General features: G+C 36.4%; 2 protein-coding genes across 3 annotated transcripts; both read left to right on the plus strand.

Moving 5' to 3' along the window:
* The first annotated feature begins 2019 nt into the window (after window positions 1-2019).
* Window positions 2020-5380, plus strand: LOC113305898. Its single transcript, XM_026554888.1, has 2 exons — window positions 2020-2185; window positions 4495-5380. Exon 2 carries the CDS (start codon window positions 4526-4528, stop codon window positions 5075-5077), a length of 552 nt encoding a protein of 183 aa, XP_026410673.1. The 5' UTR covers window positions 2020-2185; window positions 4495-4525; the 3' UTR covers window positions 5078-5380.
* A 1530-nt stretch (window positions 5381-6910) lies between these two features.
* LOC113306768 (probable serine/threonine protein kinase IRE) lies at window positions 6911-15555 on the plus strand. Of its 2 annotated transcripts, none has more exons than XM_026555685.1 (17): window positions 6911-7506; window positions 7656-7726; window positions 7813-7986; window positions 8079-9401; window positions 10016-10188; window positions 10389-10620; window positions 11249-11341; window positions 11426-11566; window positions 11669-11761; window positions 12232-12430; window positions 12542-12627; window positions 13350-13438; window positions 13827-13878; window positions 13978-14034; window positions 14465-14641; window positions 14729-14812; window positions 15022-15555. In XM_026555685.1, exons 1-17 carry the CDS (start codon window positions 7083-7085, stop codon window positions 15106-15108), a joined length of 3555 nt encoding a protein of 1184 aa, XP_026411470.1. In that variant the 5' UTR covers window positions 6911-7082; the 3' UTR covers window positions 15109-15555. The 2 variants fall into 2 exon arrangements, with proteins under 2 accessions (XP_026411470.1, XP_026411471.1); XM_026555686.1 differs by having other exon boundaries at window positions 14732-14812; window positions 15022-15554.
* The last annotated feature ends 986 nt before the right edge of the window (window positions 15556-16541 follow it).

The following is a 16541-nucleotide window of genomic DNA, read 5'->3' on the forward strand; positions in this document are numbered from 1 at the left end:
TTATATGAAGAGCTGTTGATGGAACTTGCCACCATTCTCCAAGATTACAACCTCCAAGGACAAATTTATCTAAGTAATCTTCCACCCTACTACAAACTCTAGGGACATAAACACAAGACCAATTATTATGATTGTTACATAGCTGAACGCATTTATTTATCAAGGGAGAAGATTGTCAGTAAGGAAGCAAACCTTCATTTATAAATAATATTACATTTTTACAGTCATATTCCAAGATTACTTTTGTTCCAGTTGTGTTGTATTGCCCGATGTGTAGCTTCAAGTAAAGCCCATCTCTCAGCCTAATGAACATGACTTACTCTTTTAAGAACTCTTTTTCCTACAACATATGACCCTGTATAATTTCTAGTTAACATAGAAATACCAGCCAAATGAAAAGGCTTATGAAAAGAAGCATCCACATAGATTTTTAAAGTGCCTGGTAGAGGTGGAGTCCAATGATGTTCATGCCCTACAGAATGACTAGCATGTAATGCATGAGTAGTATTGATTATATCAGCCACATATTTTAAAATAGGCAGTAAAGAAGAGTTAGGGTTGACTGTTTCCTGTTGAAATTGAACTCTACACCTGTATTTCCAGATATGCCAAATAGTTGCAATCATTCAATGTAAATAAGGAATGTTTGAAGTAAAGTTGATGATTGTTGTCCAAGAAACAATCCAGTCCTGAAGAGTAGATTTTTTTTGAATATAAGTAAAGTGTTGTGGTAGACAAACTTTTCATAATGCTTGGGAAAAAGGGAATGTAAAGAATAAGTGATCAATATCTTCTATATGCTGAGTATTGCAGAGGACACATATATTATCATTTGAAGTAGTTGTAATGTGCAAATTAGCTTTAACAAGATGTGCATTATGTATAACTTTCCACAAAAATCTGTAGCTTGCAACTTCCAGATTTTCAACCAAAGAGTAGTATTTAAAGAAGCTGGTGTTGATGGAGATTTAATATCACATAAATGGTGATAAGTTAAAGCAGTTGAGAATTGACTAGATGAAGTAAGAGGCCATATCAATTTATCCCAAGATTGCAGATTCAAAAGGATAGTTAAGATAGAGTGAGACTATGTTGGATTGAACAGTTGATGAAGAAGATGAACATTCCATTGAGATGTGTTTGATATGATTATTTCCGAAACCCATTGAATAATAGAAGTGTTGAGATCATCCCAAGAACATAAAAATGAAGATTCACGTGGAATCCAATCATGCTTCCATATTCTTATTGTTGTGCCATCACCAACCCCCATATACTGAATTTTTGAACAATCTGTATACCATGTACAACACTTTGCCAATTCCAGCTTGAGTTGTTATTATCAGGCGGAGGTTCATATTTAAATCATGACAAGGAAAATATTTAGACTTTAACAATTTCACATATGAATTATCTGGATTATGAATTATGTTTCATGCTAGTTTGGCTAACATGGCATATCTATAATGATGAAGTTGTTTTAAACTTAAACCTCCTAATCTTTTCGGTAGATTCATCTTAGACCAAGATATAAAGTGTCTATTCCTATGAGTAGATGAACTGTTCCGACAGTAATTCCTCTGGATTTGATCCATATAATGTATAGTAGTGTTAGGTAACTTCATAACTTGCATATGATTCAGAACTTGCATATGATACATGCACATATACTTAGAACAGAATTCAGTTGAGTTGGCTTAGTTTGGTTGATAATTTTACTACCGACCTTAAAATCTCGCACACATGTACTTCAAAATGGGTTGATAGTTTTCTGTTCTTGATCGATGCAAGAGTCGTAATAGAATGTTAGTAAAATTTTCTGTTCTTGATCGATGGAAGAGTCATTATGGAATGTTAGTAAAATGTTGTCGTCCATGGAGTTTGTGTCACGTGTCAACTCGTTGTTATTTGGAGCATAAGTTAATTAATCAACTTATAACAGGGGCTAAACATAAATTTTATTTTTCTTCTTAGGTACTCAATACTTTGATAATTACGAAAAGCACAAGTTCTACTATAAACTAGAAGAACAAACCAACAAAGAAAGACGGAAGCGTAGGCAACAGGGCGCGAGAATGAGCCCTAATTCCTCTCTTATCAACGCTTAACCAACCAGTACCACCACGATTCTTCAACTTAACAAGGCCTCGGATTCTCAGAAAAGATATTCAAAACCCTAATTTCTGTAAGTTTCTCTAACTCTTTCTCTTAGTTTGTGTTTGCAATCCAATCTAATTGATTAATTTTTACTTTGATCGATCTATTTTTTTCTGAGTGTGCAGTTCGTTTTGTAAATCCTTGAAGTTTTCCCCAAACCATGTATTCTTGATTTGAATGATGAATTTGGAACTCATTATCTTGGATAATTTGGTTGCCCTAATTGTTGTTAATTTATTAGAGTTTTGGAATTAAGAAATTTATAGAACTCATATTATGTAGTTTTTTTTAAAAGTGTGTTGTTGTGTGTTCTTGGGAAGTTGGGAGTGTGATTTTGTTATTTGGACTTTGTTCCCGTTGGTCTGAAATTGACTTGCACATCTAGCATATATATGTGTTGAAAATTATCTCTCGACTCTCGTATGGTGATAGTTTATAAAGAAGGTAAGTGTAGAACTTGAGATTTCTAAGATGTTAGCTGCAAATATAGAACTAGTCATTTCAAAGAGGGTAGCTGCAAATGCGGAACGAATTTTGATCTGTCATATATATTTTTTAGTTTGAAGAGTTATGTGGAGAAGGAATATAAGGAACACTAATTTCTAAAGACAGGCACAGAAAGGTGCAGTAATGTATATGAACGATTGGAGATCCCTGAAGAGGCTTTTTTTTTTTTTTTTACTTGTGGGTTGTGTTATGGTAGCCCTCTTAAGGAGGGATAGGTTATGATGGATGTCATCATCATAACTGATAGCTAAGGTGTAGTTGTGTAGATTTGGTTAAGTTATAACACCATGCAGTTGGCATTTCGACACTCAAGGTAGACAGTGAGCACTGATGATATACTCTCAGTCGTATGAAATTGGAGAAACAGATATGCAATATTCTTTTATAGATTAAACTGAATTAAAAATATCAATCTATACGTAGTACGTAATTGCAGAATGGATATTTTACATGATTGACAGACGTATATAGTTGTTGATAGATGAATTGGTGATTTGGAGGAACATCAGCTAAAGTGGTTAAACACCCGAAACTTCAATTATCTTAGGTGGATATGTATGGAGAAGACTCCCTTATTTCCGTACATTTAGTTTGGAAGGAGCCCTTGAAGACATAACTCTTGCGGCTGTATCTCTGTGTCCTTGTTCCTTAGCGTGCATCATATGAAAAAGACGACCAAAATTGAAATCAAAGTTAACTTAGGAGTAACCGCAGTATATTAACTAAAAGAGACTCAAAGATTGTTTTGCCACATTTACAGTAGGCTACAGGTAACACTTGAGAGGTGCCGTAGATGCAGCCTAAACAGGCCTAGGAAAATGATGCTTTAGCATAGAATTACATTGGAAAAATAGTGGTTAAGTAGGTTGTTGTGGTAACGCTTATGCAACTCTTATGTGTATGTATATTGAAGTCTTCCAGAAATGTGATTGTGTTTAGTAGTCACTAGTGTTACCATTTTGAATTGTATATTCTATTCATACTGTCTTTTGAAGTGGTTTATAAGGATCCGATCACCTTCGCCGGAGACAACCTATGTAGTTTTAATCCAAAGCTACATAAATATTTGATCTGTATAGTTGAAGCATATGGTAAAGATGATGCTTTTCCTTTCTGTTGGGTTGTGGTCAAGCGGTAGTGTGATTTGTGATAAATTAAAGGAGTTATAATTTTTTTTTTTACAAGTTTTTTTTTTTTTTTTTTTCTTTTCAATTTTATCATGCATAGGCAAGCAGATTTAAACAGAACTCTTTAACATTGAATGACAACTATCTGAAACTATTGGATGGATTTTGATCCCTTAAGATACAGTTTCACTTTTACTACGGAACTATTCTTGTGATGGTTCTACATTATTCCACAACTTCCAACAGACCAGATCATATGCCTGTCTATGTTAAAGTCTATAAGTTGGGAGAATTTATTTATCTGATAGAGTTGATAATAGATCATGACCTAATAAACTGGAACTATCATCTATCGTATGGCTTTCGTGTTTCCCATCACAGTAAGTCAGGGATAAGGCCTACTGATAGAGAAATATGAAAAAGATGTTAGGAAGTGACTGCCTATATACACTGTATAGATTTATCGAAGTCCAGTCTTTCTCCGAGGCTGTTGAAAAATAATATTTTGTATAGTAACACTCTCAGCTCCCGGGTAATATGTTCTTTTCTTAAGAGGAATTGAACAAAGTGAGGAAACTTTTTTGTATTGAGGTTCATACACTTTTCTCTTTATTTATGTTATTTCGCCACTACACATATTGACCATTACAAGAGAATATCTATTGCACTTCTATTATTAAAATTCTTTCTAACTGTTTTCTAGGTTGTTCCAAGTGTTTCTAGGAATCTAGAAAATGGGTGAATCATTTACCATCCAAATTAGCTCCAACCTGGTCAGTCAGCTAACCAACACTGGAGACAAATCAAAGAAGAAAACAAGGAAACCGAAGCCAAAGACTCCAACCAAGGTCCCTAAGAAGCAAACAGTTGACAGTTTTGAACCACACAAGGGTTCTTCTGCTGATGCAGGATGGACGCTCCCGGCTCCTATTTCTCCTCCTCCAGCTCTGTTCTTGCCGATAACACCACAAGAAGTCCCTCCACAAGTTTCAAACCAAGAGTTGGATGCTATTCGATCCACCCTAAAAGAGAGCGAGAAAGTTGTAGAGAGGTTGCAGAAACAGGAGGAAAATATGTTGCAGGAAGTGACAAAAAAAGCCAAAGACCTCCATGACAAAGAGTTCAAGCTTCCCTATCAGAATCCCTTTCTCTGTTTAATTGAGAAAGAAGCTTGTTTGGAGTGTTACAAGGAAAATCCGAAGAATCCTCTGATCTGTGGCGAAGTAGTTACAAGATTTAAAAACTGTGTCCGAATTAGTGCGCAGCAGGTAAGCTCAGCACAATAGTCAACGCAACAAGTAGGGTGTTATTTTGGATAAATACAAACTTGACTGCAAAAAATTTGAACAAATATTTGCTTCTTGTCTCACGTGGCGCTACTGGTACTGAGTAAATACCTCTTGAAAATTTTGTCGCGCAAATAAGTCAGAACATACTGTATTCATCATCTTCCTTTGATTCATGTGATGTTTCGTTGCGAGTGGTTTTTGAAGTATCAGGTCTCTGTATCAAATGTTAATTGTCTCTAAACATAATCGTCTTTCTACATTCTGACATGAGGAATTTAACTGGTTAAACTTTTAGATTATTGTTTTATCCCTGATCTCCTTCAACTTATACAGCTTGCATGAGAAGAAGATAGTGAAACTCCATGTTCAGCTAGAATTGAAAAAAGCTGGTATTGCACCAATGCCTGTAGTAGCCTTGTTTCTAAACAAATTGTAGAACTACTAAAACGGGCATTTTGTTTTACTCATACCATTTGAATTTTCACCCCCCATTTGAAGAATCACGCCTGGGATTAAATATGGCTTTACCCATGTTCAAGTTGCGCAACCCAGGTGCAGGAAAAGAGAATCTTATCCCCCACAGTACGGGGATGAAAATGTGATTAGCACATTCACTTTCTGCGTTACAGATGGGGAAATGAAATGATATACTAGCTCTACAGTTTTTTTTCAACCCAAAAATTGACATGTTTTATAGCAAAACCGTTCTGAAATAAAAACTACACACAATCTGTAAACGAGGGAGTCAGGCAGGGGCGGAGCCAGGCAGCTAGCCCACGAGAATTAAAGATGATCAATCAACATCAGCTTTTAACGTCAAAAATTTATTTCAAACACCAACCAAAAGTTCTTTTAGTTGGAAAGCTTACGGAATGAAGGCCAGAATCGAACATGTGAGCCTACATGATGGTCATGCTAATTACTTGCACATACTGTATAATTTAATTTGATTATTTACTAAAGAAACATAAAAAGATTCAAATCCTAATAAAATCAAACAACGCACGTACACTTTTGAATCGTGAGAGATTCATCTAGAACTTGCACTCCACTAAATTCTTCTTGGAGTGTTTCACGAGAACACTCCACAACCCAAATACGTGCATCCCACTAATAAGTCTAATTTGTGAGATTGGACCAAGTTGCTGCTCGAAAACGGTAAATAAAAAATGTGATTGACGCTGCTACGACGGAGTACGAACTAGTTGTGAATAAGATATTAACACGACATCTGCATCCTAACGCGTTTAGGGGTAACTATTGGCTTAATCCAATGGCCAGCGGGAAAAAAAATTTTGTTTTATATGAATTTTGATATTCCCTAAATAAATCAGCATCACATTGATAACTCTGATTATAATTCATAAATTTTACTGTCTATCTTTCTAACCCCGAACTAGGTTTGCATTTTTCATGGCATCAACGAACGGAATCAGAACTCCCTTTAACCGAAATCCTACAGTACACCCATCTGCATTCTTTGTCTACCAACAACATGAGGTCTGGATATCCTAGCCTGTCAAAAAGAGAAGTGATACTCTGTTTTATTTATTTTATTTTTATACCAAATTGAAACGGTGAAATATCATTTTTCTTGAAGCAACACGAGGTCCGGATATCCTGGCCTGTCAAATGGAGAAATGATACTTTCAATTTTTTTATTTATTTAAAAGGACGAAAATATCATTTTTCAGGTGAGAATATGATTTTACTCGTAACATAAAAAAAAAAAAAAAAAAATCGGAACCAACACGTGCTGATTTTTAACTCTCAACGGTATTTAACACGCTTCTGGAAAACTTAATTCAGTTCACCTTCCCTTCATTTCAACCCGATGGTTCCTCTCTATTTTCCCGCGAAAAAAACATCACCTCTCTCTCTCTCTGTTTTTTCTCTCTCCAGAATACTCAACCAGTCTGACCAAAACCACCATGAACAACCGCCTCAACATCAACAATAACTGCTAACAAACACAACTCCGCCACCATCGCCACCGTCATAAATGTCCAACAAACCATCGTTATCATCATCACCAAATAAATCAGATGATCAAACCACGACAACATCATCAACAACAACAGATCAAAATGATTCCGAGAAAAAAGACATTACAAAATCTAAACTAAGGAAAATTCCACCGATTCCAATCCGACGACCAAACAAAGATGAAACCCTAAATTCAATTTTGGAAGATGGAAGAGGAGGTGAATATGAATCTAGTTTTTGTGGTGATTCGTCACCTATTGTTGCATCAGCACTGGGACTTAATCATATTAGAACAAGATCTGATGCTTCGCCTTTGCCTTCGAGATTCTCAACAACACCTTCTTCAGCACCACCAGTAATACCTTCTTCTTCTGATCATAACAATGTTAGAGATGCTGTTGATGTTAATAAACCTAAATGGACCCTTCCTCGCGACCCAGGTACATGTGGATTTCGTTTCATTGTCATTTTTTTTTGCGGAATTCTATTAAGAAATTGATTTGATTCGAGGGATTATTAGGTTTTTCATTTTTGGGGTTTTTAATGCTTTGGAAATTGTTTTCAACTATGCGTGTGTGTGTGTGTGCAGTGAAGAAGAGTCTATTGAACACTCAATCGAAATCGTTAAGACTTCCATTTATTCTTAATCCAGCATTGCAGGTAAAATGTTTGTGATTGGGGGTTTTGAGAATTGGTGGTGAGTTTTAGTATAACTCAATAGATTTTGGTTTATTTACTTTTGTTAGGCTTTGGACACAGCTAAGGAAATTCAATCACCTCGTTTCCAAGCTATATTGCGTGTTACAAGTGGTCGTAGGAAAAGAAATCCTGCTGATGTTAAGAGTTTCTCTCATGAACTTAATTCTAAAGGTGTTCGGCCTTTTCCGTTCTGGAAGTCTCGTGCTTTAGCTCATCCGGAGGTAAATGGAACACTATTTTGTTGAAGCTTAACTATGTTGGGAAGTTTTGTTGTTAATGTTTGTTTATCTGTTTTTCAATATCAACCATGCAGGAGATTATGGCAATTATCAGGACAAAATTTGATCGGTTGAAGGAAGAAGTTAATTCTGATTTAGGTATATTGGCTGGTGATTTGGTTAGCATTCTTGAAAAGAATGCAGATGCACATCCAGAGTGGAGAGAGACTTTGGAAGATTTGTTAGTTGTTGCCCGGAAATGTGCCATGATGTCACCAAGTGAGTTCTGGACGAAGTGTGAAACCATAGTTCAGAATCTAGATGATAAACGTCAAGAACTCCCAATGGGGATCTTGAAACAAGCACATACCAGGATTCTTTTTATCCTCACCCGGTGTACTCGTCTATTACAGTTCCAGAATGAGAACATGTTTGAGGATGAACATATACTTGGTCTACATCAGCTTAGTGATCTTGGGGTTTATCCTGCACAAATGTACGAGGGTGGGTTTCAGGTACCTACGAAAAGCTCATTAGTTGGGAAAGAAGCTAATGAGAAACACCCAAAGAATCCCCAAGATCATGATGATCAAAAGTGGGGTAGCTCTGAACCAGTGGAGCCTGGTACTGCAAAAAGTGTCGATTCATGCAGAGATCGCATGTCCTCCTGGAAGAAACTTCCATGTGCTGCCGAAAAGAACCAAAGGAAAGATGACGAGATTTCTACCCCATGTAAGGATAAAACGGACTCGGATAAAACTGCACTGGGTATCAGCGACAGTAGCGAAAATGTCAATACCCCAGAATGCCTTCCTGATGCTTCAGATGTTCCTCCAAATGTGAAGAGAGTAACCTGGGGTTTATGGGGAGATCAGCATAGTGTGGCCTATGAGAATTCTATGATCTGCCGAATCTGTGAGGTCGAAATACCAACAGTTCATGTGGAATTTCACTCTAGGATCTGTACAATTGCTGATAGATGTGATTTGAAAGGCTTAACTGTGAATGAGCGGTTGGAAAGGGTTGCTGAAACTCTTGAGAAGATACTGGAAACATGCACACCCAAAGGCTCAGATACTGCAGAAGGAAGTCCTGAAGTTGCTAGAGTATCTACATCTAGTGTGAGTGAAGAGATTGATGGCCTATCTCCTAGGGAAAATTGTTCATCTCATGCTTGTTCCAAAAACTTGGCGGAATATGGTCCAGAAGATCAAAATGCTTTGGTCATGGATGAGCTGAAAGTTTCAACTGGAATGTCTTGCAAGACCCTTTCAGCTGTGATTCCTGATCCCGGTATAGCAGCATCATCAGCAGGAAGCATGACCCCCCGTTCTCCACTTATGACACCACGGACTAGTCAGCTTGACTTGCTATTGGGTGGAAGAAGGTTGATTTCAGAGTGCGAAAACTTTCAGCAGGTATCTTTCTTGACGCATCCTTCTATAGTACATGATCGTTGTACTCCATTAGCATTCATAAGTGAAGGAATTGGTGTAGTCTGAGATGTATTATCTATAAAGCACAAATGTTCTAGATTCTGAGGGAATTAGGAAATTTGTGGAGCCATAGAGAAAACTAGTAGCGCGACCTTATCATTAGTAGTTACATTTGACACCTTTAAACTCAGAAATCAAGAATTCAGTTCTCCTTTAACTCAAATAATGTCTCAATAAAAATTGTGAAGAATCAAAGAGGATCGAAGGAAATGTTTTCCTTCTCTGAACCAGTTAGTAATATCACATTATCAATTTTGAATACACAGTGAATGATGATTTCCTATTTTGACCAACTCGTGTCTGTCCCAAGGAAACATAGTCAAGCCTGAAAATGCTTACTCGGGTCAATGTTATCTAATAAGCCTCTTTTTAGGAAATTGTCTGCCTCAACACCACTAAAACAATCACCATTGAATTGTCATGTATTCTTTGGTTGAAAGAATACCTGCCAAGTTCCAGTAAACCGAAATACATGCTCTCTATTGTGATACAACTTCATCTGAAATTTCATATCCATTTTTATCTAATCATGACAGATAAACAAGCTATTGGACATCGCTCGTTCTGTTGCCAGTGTGAACAACACCGATTACAGCACGTTGGCATATTTGGTTGACCGTCTAGAAGACTTAAAATATGCTATCCAGGATAGGAAGGTGGACTCTCTTGTTGTTGAGACGTTTGGAAGACGGATAGAGAAACTATTGCAGTAAGTTAATTTTTTTACATGCAAAATCTGATCCTCCATAAATTATAAATCACTTATATGTTACCAGGTTATCCTTATCTGTTTTAAGAAAATGTATTACACGATGATTTCAGTCAGCATTACTTAAGCAGTGTTTTCTGATGATTTTGATGATAATATTTCTTCTGTATTTCATCTAAAAAGTTTCTCAAACTTTACAGGGAAAAGTATGTACATCTTTGTTCGCAGATAGATGATGAAAAAGTAGATTCATCTAGTTTCACAGTTGATGAAGATAGCTCAGATAGTGTCCGAGGAACCCCTATGAATACAAATGGTAAGGACCGAACATCCATAGAAGATTTCGAAATAATAAAACCAATCAGTCGAGGTGCATTTGGACGAGTTTTCCTTGCAAGGAAAAGAGCAACTGGTGACCTATTCGCTATTAAGGTATTTTCCATTTAGCTTGAAAGAAGTAAGGTTTTAACAAGTTACTGGTCGAAATCGTACCATTAAGTATATTTGTTACTGCTAGAAGCGAATATTGGTGCAGAGAAATGCTTAGACATTTTGAATATATCTTGCTCATTCTACGTTTCTCTCTTTCCTTTGGGAGATGATAAAAATAACGAATCACTGAAAGACATTTAATCAAAAATTTTGCTTAAAATGTTTAGCCAATACGTTTCTGAATTAAAAAAAGCGTACCTATCTGTATAAACAAAGCACTATATTAAGCAGTAGCTCCTAATGTCACAAAAGCGTCATCTGTAATGAAAATTAGGAGATGTTCAGGGCTCGTACTTGATTTTAAGTCATTTAGTAGCTGGATATCTTTTAACTGATCCCTAGTCTCTTCAATATGTGGATAGTTCTCTTTTAGGTGCACAAATTCGTAGGAAATTGAAACGACAACTTCATTCAGAATCTCAGATATCTCGTTAATTTAACACATGCTGTTTGTACAGTTTCCAGCATTCAGTAATCTTCTTATATACAATAAATTGAAGACATGTGAAAGTAGTTAATCTTCACTCTCCATCATTAAAATAACTAATAGATTATAAAATTTGTACAGGTTCTGAAAAAGGCTGATATGATTCGTAAAAATGCAGTTGAGAGCATTTTGGCTGAGCGTAACATCCTAATATCAGTTCGCAATCCTTTTGTGGTGAGAAAACCCCCAAGAATTGATCTATTCAGATCTACGTGAAACTTTTTCTCTAATATGTATTATGTATCCTACTATGGACAGGTGCGATTTTTCTACTCCTTCACATGCAGGGAAAATCTGTACTTAGTGATGGAGTACTTAAATGGAGGAGACCTGTACTCCTTGTTGAGAAATTTGGGTTGCCTGGAGGAAGAAATGGCACGTATATACATAGCGGAACTTGTAAGGCATTATATGATTATACCCTCAACTTAACTCCGATTCCTTCCATGCTCTAATTCTTTTCTGCAGTTGTTTAAATATATTTGTATTCACTTCCTTCAGGTTCTTGCACTGGAGTACTTGCATTCCATGAATGTGATTCATAGAGACATAAAGCCAGACAACTTGCTGATTGCACGTGATGGTCATATCAAGGTCAAAATCTTTAGATAACTTGTTTGTTTACTTTACGTGCTTGCTTCTGTACTTTGATGTAGAATCAAGTTCTTTTGCAAATGGCAATGCTGTCATGTCATTTCAAATATAGTCTAAGAAAGCTAATTCAGATGATTGGATCACACTTTTGAAGGGGCAATCTTCCTCAGCTATCCTCGGATATTTTGAAGGATAGTTGTCTCCTACTCAATCAGGCTATCTGTTTTTCTCCCATGTATGATTATCCGTATGGCCCTTTAGGCTCTTGACCCTTAATGAAAGATACTGTATGCTTGTATTTACCCTAAAAATAATTTGTTGTTTGTTGTTTCTTTGCCGTTTCTGACCATTAGAAGGAAAAAAACATTTATACAAGTTTAGAACTATTCTATATATAAAACTTTCACTATGGAAGCTAAGAAATACTGCTGTTTGTGACTTCTCACAAGTCCTAATCCCTTCTGTTACAGTTGACAGATTTTGGGCTGTCAAAGGTAGGCCTTATCAATAGCACGGATGATCTATCAGGTCCAGCTAACACTTCTCTTGGAGACAATGAACCTAAACACTCAGAACAGCAAACCGCGAAGCGAGAGCAACGCCAAAAGCAGTCAGCGGTTGGTACTCCTGATTATTTGGCACCTGAGATACTCCTTGGAATGGGACATGGTTCGTACTTTTTTGGTTTGTTCAGTCAAGCTTTATATTCAACAGAAACCAAATTGTTATACTTTTCTATTGACTTGTTATATTTGTTCATTTTTACCTGGGTCCGTCTAGGCACTACAGCGGATTGGTGGTCTGTAGGTGTTATTCTTTTTGAGCTGCTCGTAGGTGTTCCACCATTTAATGCAGAAACCCCACAGGTAAACATTCTGATCTTAAATTCACATGAAATGCACAAATGATTTTTTTAAAAGCTTGAAAAGATTTTCTTCCACTTTCTAATTGACAATTCTCGATTTCTTATGCTCCGACCTTGAGCTTTCATGTCCTTACTTAATATTGATGAAAGTGTAGAACTTGTTGCAAAAACATTATGGTCTATTGGCTAAAGGATGAGTTCGTTGTAAATACATGAAACTTATGGTCCCTACCAAATTTCTGTATTAGAAACCCATGCTCTCTGCATTGATAAGAAAAAAAAAAGTGCTCCGCCTCTCTGCCACAGTTTTGGACCAGAAAATTTTGCTGTGCGCCAAGATAAGCAAAATGAAATATTTAAAAATCTCTTGGAGATTAAATTGTGAATTCTTCTTGTTCCTTTCCCTTGTGACAGCAACTTCGAGTTAACTGCATTATTTTTTTTCTCGAAAGTTTCTTGTTTGCTCTATTTTTACCCATTTCCTTAAATGACCTCCTGAACTTAGACCACTTTTTTTTTCTGTTCTGCTCTCGTTTGTGCCAAATCAGTTTATTAAACCCCCTACCAAAACCTTAAAATTGCTGTCAAGGATTATTCTTATTTGAGGAAGGGTGAGAGCTTAGCGGAAGACGAATGCACTCTATGAATGGGATTATGGAATCAATCCTATTTCATTCATGCAGATTAGGAATTGATACTAATTGCTTTTATTCTACTTTGCAGCAAATATTTGATAACATAATGAACAGAGATATACCGTGGCCTTACGTACCCGAGGAAATGAGCCATGAAGCATTTGACTTGATTGACCAGTAAGATTCATGGATCATACATCATATCTTCTTCTTTCTTACCTTTTTCTTACAAGAATCAAGCTTTAAGAATATTATTGCGCTATATAATTCTAAATACAAATTATCGACTCAGATGAGCAAAGAAAAGTCTTTACTGAATATTCAAGACACATACAGAAAATAGCCTAGATTCAGTTTAGCGGAGAACGAATAATAGTAATAAATTTTTAGCATAGATGCATGGTTCATCTTATAATATAGACTTAGAAAATCCAAACCTTAGAGACGCGAAGTTTGGAGTGAAATTATAAAGACCAGATCATTCTAAGTTATCTAGGCATCCTGTCTTGTTCACAACTGTCAATTACAGTATAGGATGCATGTAATAACAATATTTATTTTTCAGGCTTCTGATTGAAAACCCAGTCCAGAGACTTGGAGCAACGGGAGCTAGAGAGGTAAATTAATCAAGATTGAGTTCTATAGGTTTTCATTCCCCATTTTATAAGGATAGAATCATAGGTGTAGTATGACGAAATAGAACCCACTTATTGCAGGTTAAGAGGCATCCTTTCTTCAAGGACATCAACTGGGATACATTAGCGCGACAGAAGGTGATCTATTATATCTGATTACCATATTGAATTTTTCCACACAATCATAGAGTTTGCTAGAGTCAATTGGCACCTGTAACTGGTACCCCATTTTGCCAATTACGGATCCATATAATTCAAAACAGGAAACAGACCCATCGTAAATAACCAGTTCCCATTCTGGGTACTCTGGTTTACAATAGATGCAGAAGTAGAACTGGCTTATAAAATTTGAGAATTTCTGTTTCTTCATGTTAAACATCTTTACATGTACAAATTACATGTTTAACCCCTCATTATTCTTTCATTGGTTCTACCGTTCCAGGTACCAAAACCAGAACAGACAAGAATCAAACCGACTTATTGCACAGATTCCCATTTCCGTGTATAGTTCAGTAACTGAAGTATTGTCAACCCTAATGTTGAATCTCTTACATTTTCCTGCTTGCAGGCTGCCTTTATTCCAGCAGCAGATAGTGCATATGACACAAGTTATTTCACAAGCCGCTACATATGGAGTAATGCTGACGAACACTTGAGTGTTGCAGCTAGTGATTTCGATGACATGACCGAAACATGCAGTGCATCCTGCAGCAGCAGCTCATACAGCAACCAACAGGATGAAGATGTATTACTCCTATAAATTTGTATCTCTTGTACATAGTTTTGGTTTGGAGTTTAATTTCTAACTAACTTATAAATCATATCTTTGAAGCAGGGCGATGAATGTGGTAATCTGGCAGATTTTGGAGGACCCAATCTTCAAGTGAAGTACTCCTTCAGTAATTTTTCTTTCAAGGTAAATATCCCTGACCCATAATAGTTTGTTGCAAACGCCTCAGCTCAAACTCGATAGTGATTAGTAACATGTCTTAAACATGTTAACAGTATTTCAGTTTTTACCCAATTTCAGGTTTGGAGTTTGAACAATTGTCTCCAAATGTCCTCAAAGTTTCATTCAGTGAACAGGCCTAACAGTCTTATAATTTTTTGTTGTTATTTGAACAGAACTTGTCTCAGCTGGCTTCTATCAACTACGATTTGGTAGTAAAAAATAATCAGGATTCCCCGAAGGCTCCAAACACAACTCACTGAATCAAAAATATCCACTCTCAGTGTTAAGATGACACTGGTACAGCTCAGTGAATCAAACATATCCACTCTCAGTGTTAAGATGACACTGGTACAGTTCAGATTGCGATAGTGAAACGAATGCTCGAGCTGGAAGATCGAGGTGGCACTTTGCTAGTAGTAGGGTTCCTGTAGGCAAGGAGGGACCCTTTTCTGATAGCAGGGTTCTTGTAGGCTATTGTAGAAAGCTCTCACTCTAAATGTAAACAACCAAGTGAAGTGTTAGAAAGCTGGAAAAAGTTCAGATGCAACTGTTGCTTCCCCTAATTCTCTTATACTTGTATTGAAGCAACACTCATCTGCATTTTTCAAACAGCAATTACTTACATGTATATATTATCCTCACTGGTCAAAAAAGAAATATAGCCTAGTTGCAAGTTCAAACACAGTTAACTCCATCTCGCAAAAGATTTCTTACCTGGAATACAAGCAATGTAGGCAAGAAAGAAAAATAATTTTGGCTAATAAATTAGATTGAAATCTCATCGAAATCAGGGCCATAGTAATGTCAGATCGTCAGTACTACAACTTCTGTTGATATCATTTTCTTATTGCAACACATACAAGCTTGCTTTACTGTTTATAGGGTTAAAAGTTTATGGAGGGGTCCTATGTCCCTCCATGTTTTTGTTTGGGATATTTTGACTTTGGGTCACAAAAAAGTGAACAGAGTTGCGATTGGGTCACAATTTTTTTTTAATTAGAGTTTGGGTCACAGGACCATTAGTCTAATGCAGTTAAAAGGAGTTTATCACACTTTACTTTGGTGACTTGAATGTTTATAAGACTATGTTGTTGATTCTGGAAGTTACGTTGCTTAAGAGAATATCACGTTTCATTTATTTGATTCAGATATTTTCAGTAATATCAACGCGATCTCTATATCTTCAACATTCAACATACTTGATGTTTTTAGTGTTGTCTCGCTAAAAACCTTGTCGAGTAATAAAACCCTTTGGGAAAAACTATTCTCGATCGGGGGAAAAAAGAGTACAACACAGCTTCAATTTCGAAGTAAAATATGTCGACATCATATCCTTGGATCTTCCCCGTGATTACTTTCAGAGTTGTTCCAGACAGTTCCTTTAGTCACGTACTTTTCGAAACTGAATATAGGTAATGACTTATAGTCTACCATATCTCCCCCTGATTACTTTCGTTAAAGAAGAGATTATGTTCCTTCATAATCAACAACTTTTGGATTGCACATTTATTAGCATTCCTTTTTATGTCTTTGCATGGATAAAACAAATTTATGTCAATGGTTACTTTTAAGTACATGATTACATTCACCGTACCATTCGAATGATGTTGTGTAGGCGTTGAGCTATATCTGGCTAACAAGTTCCTTGAGGATGTAAAATTTAATCGAGTACATTATTATACTGAGTACAACA

Source organism: Papaver somniferum, chromosome 8 (assembly GCF_003573695.1).
Source record: "Papaver somniferum cultivar HN1 chromosome 8, ASM357369v1, whole genome shotgun sequence".
Classification (NCBI taxonomy): Eukaryota; Viridiplantae; Streptophyta; class Magnoliopsida; order Ranunculales; family Papaveraceae; genus Papaver; species Papaver somniferum.

Bases quoted from the DNA above. Each gene is read 5' to 3' on its own strand.
- LOC113305898 (XM_026554888.1), top strand. From the start codon at position 4,526: ATGGGTGAATCATTTACCATCCAAATTAGCTCCAACCTGGTCAGTCAG.
- LOC113306768 (XM_026555685.1), top strand. From the start codon at position 7,083: ATGTCCAACAAACCATCGTTATCATCATCACCAAATAAATCAGATGAT. The intron at 7,507-7,655 runs GTACATGTGGAT...GTGTGTGTGCAG, and splicing joins GACCCTTCCTCGCGACCCAG to TGAAGAAGAGTCTATTGAAC. The intron at 13,879-13,977 runs GTAAATTAATCA...CACTTATTGCAG, and splicing joins GAGCAACGGGAGCTAGAGAG to GTTAAGAGGCATCCTTTCTT.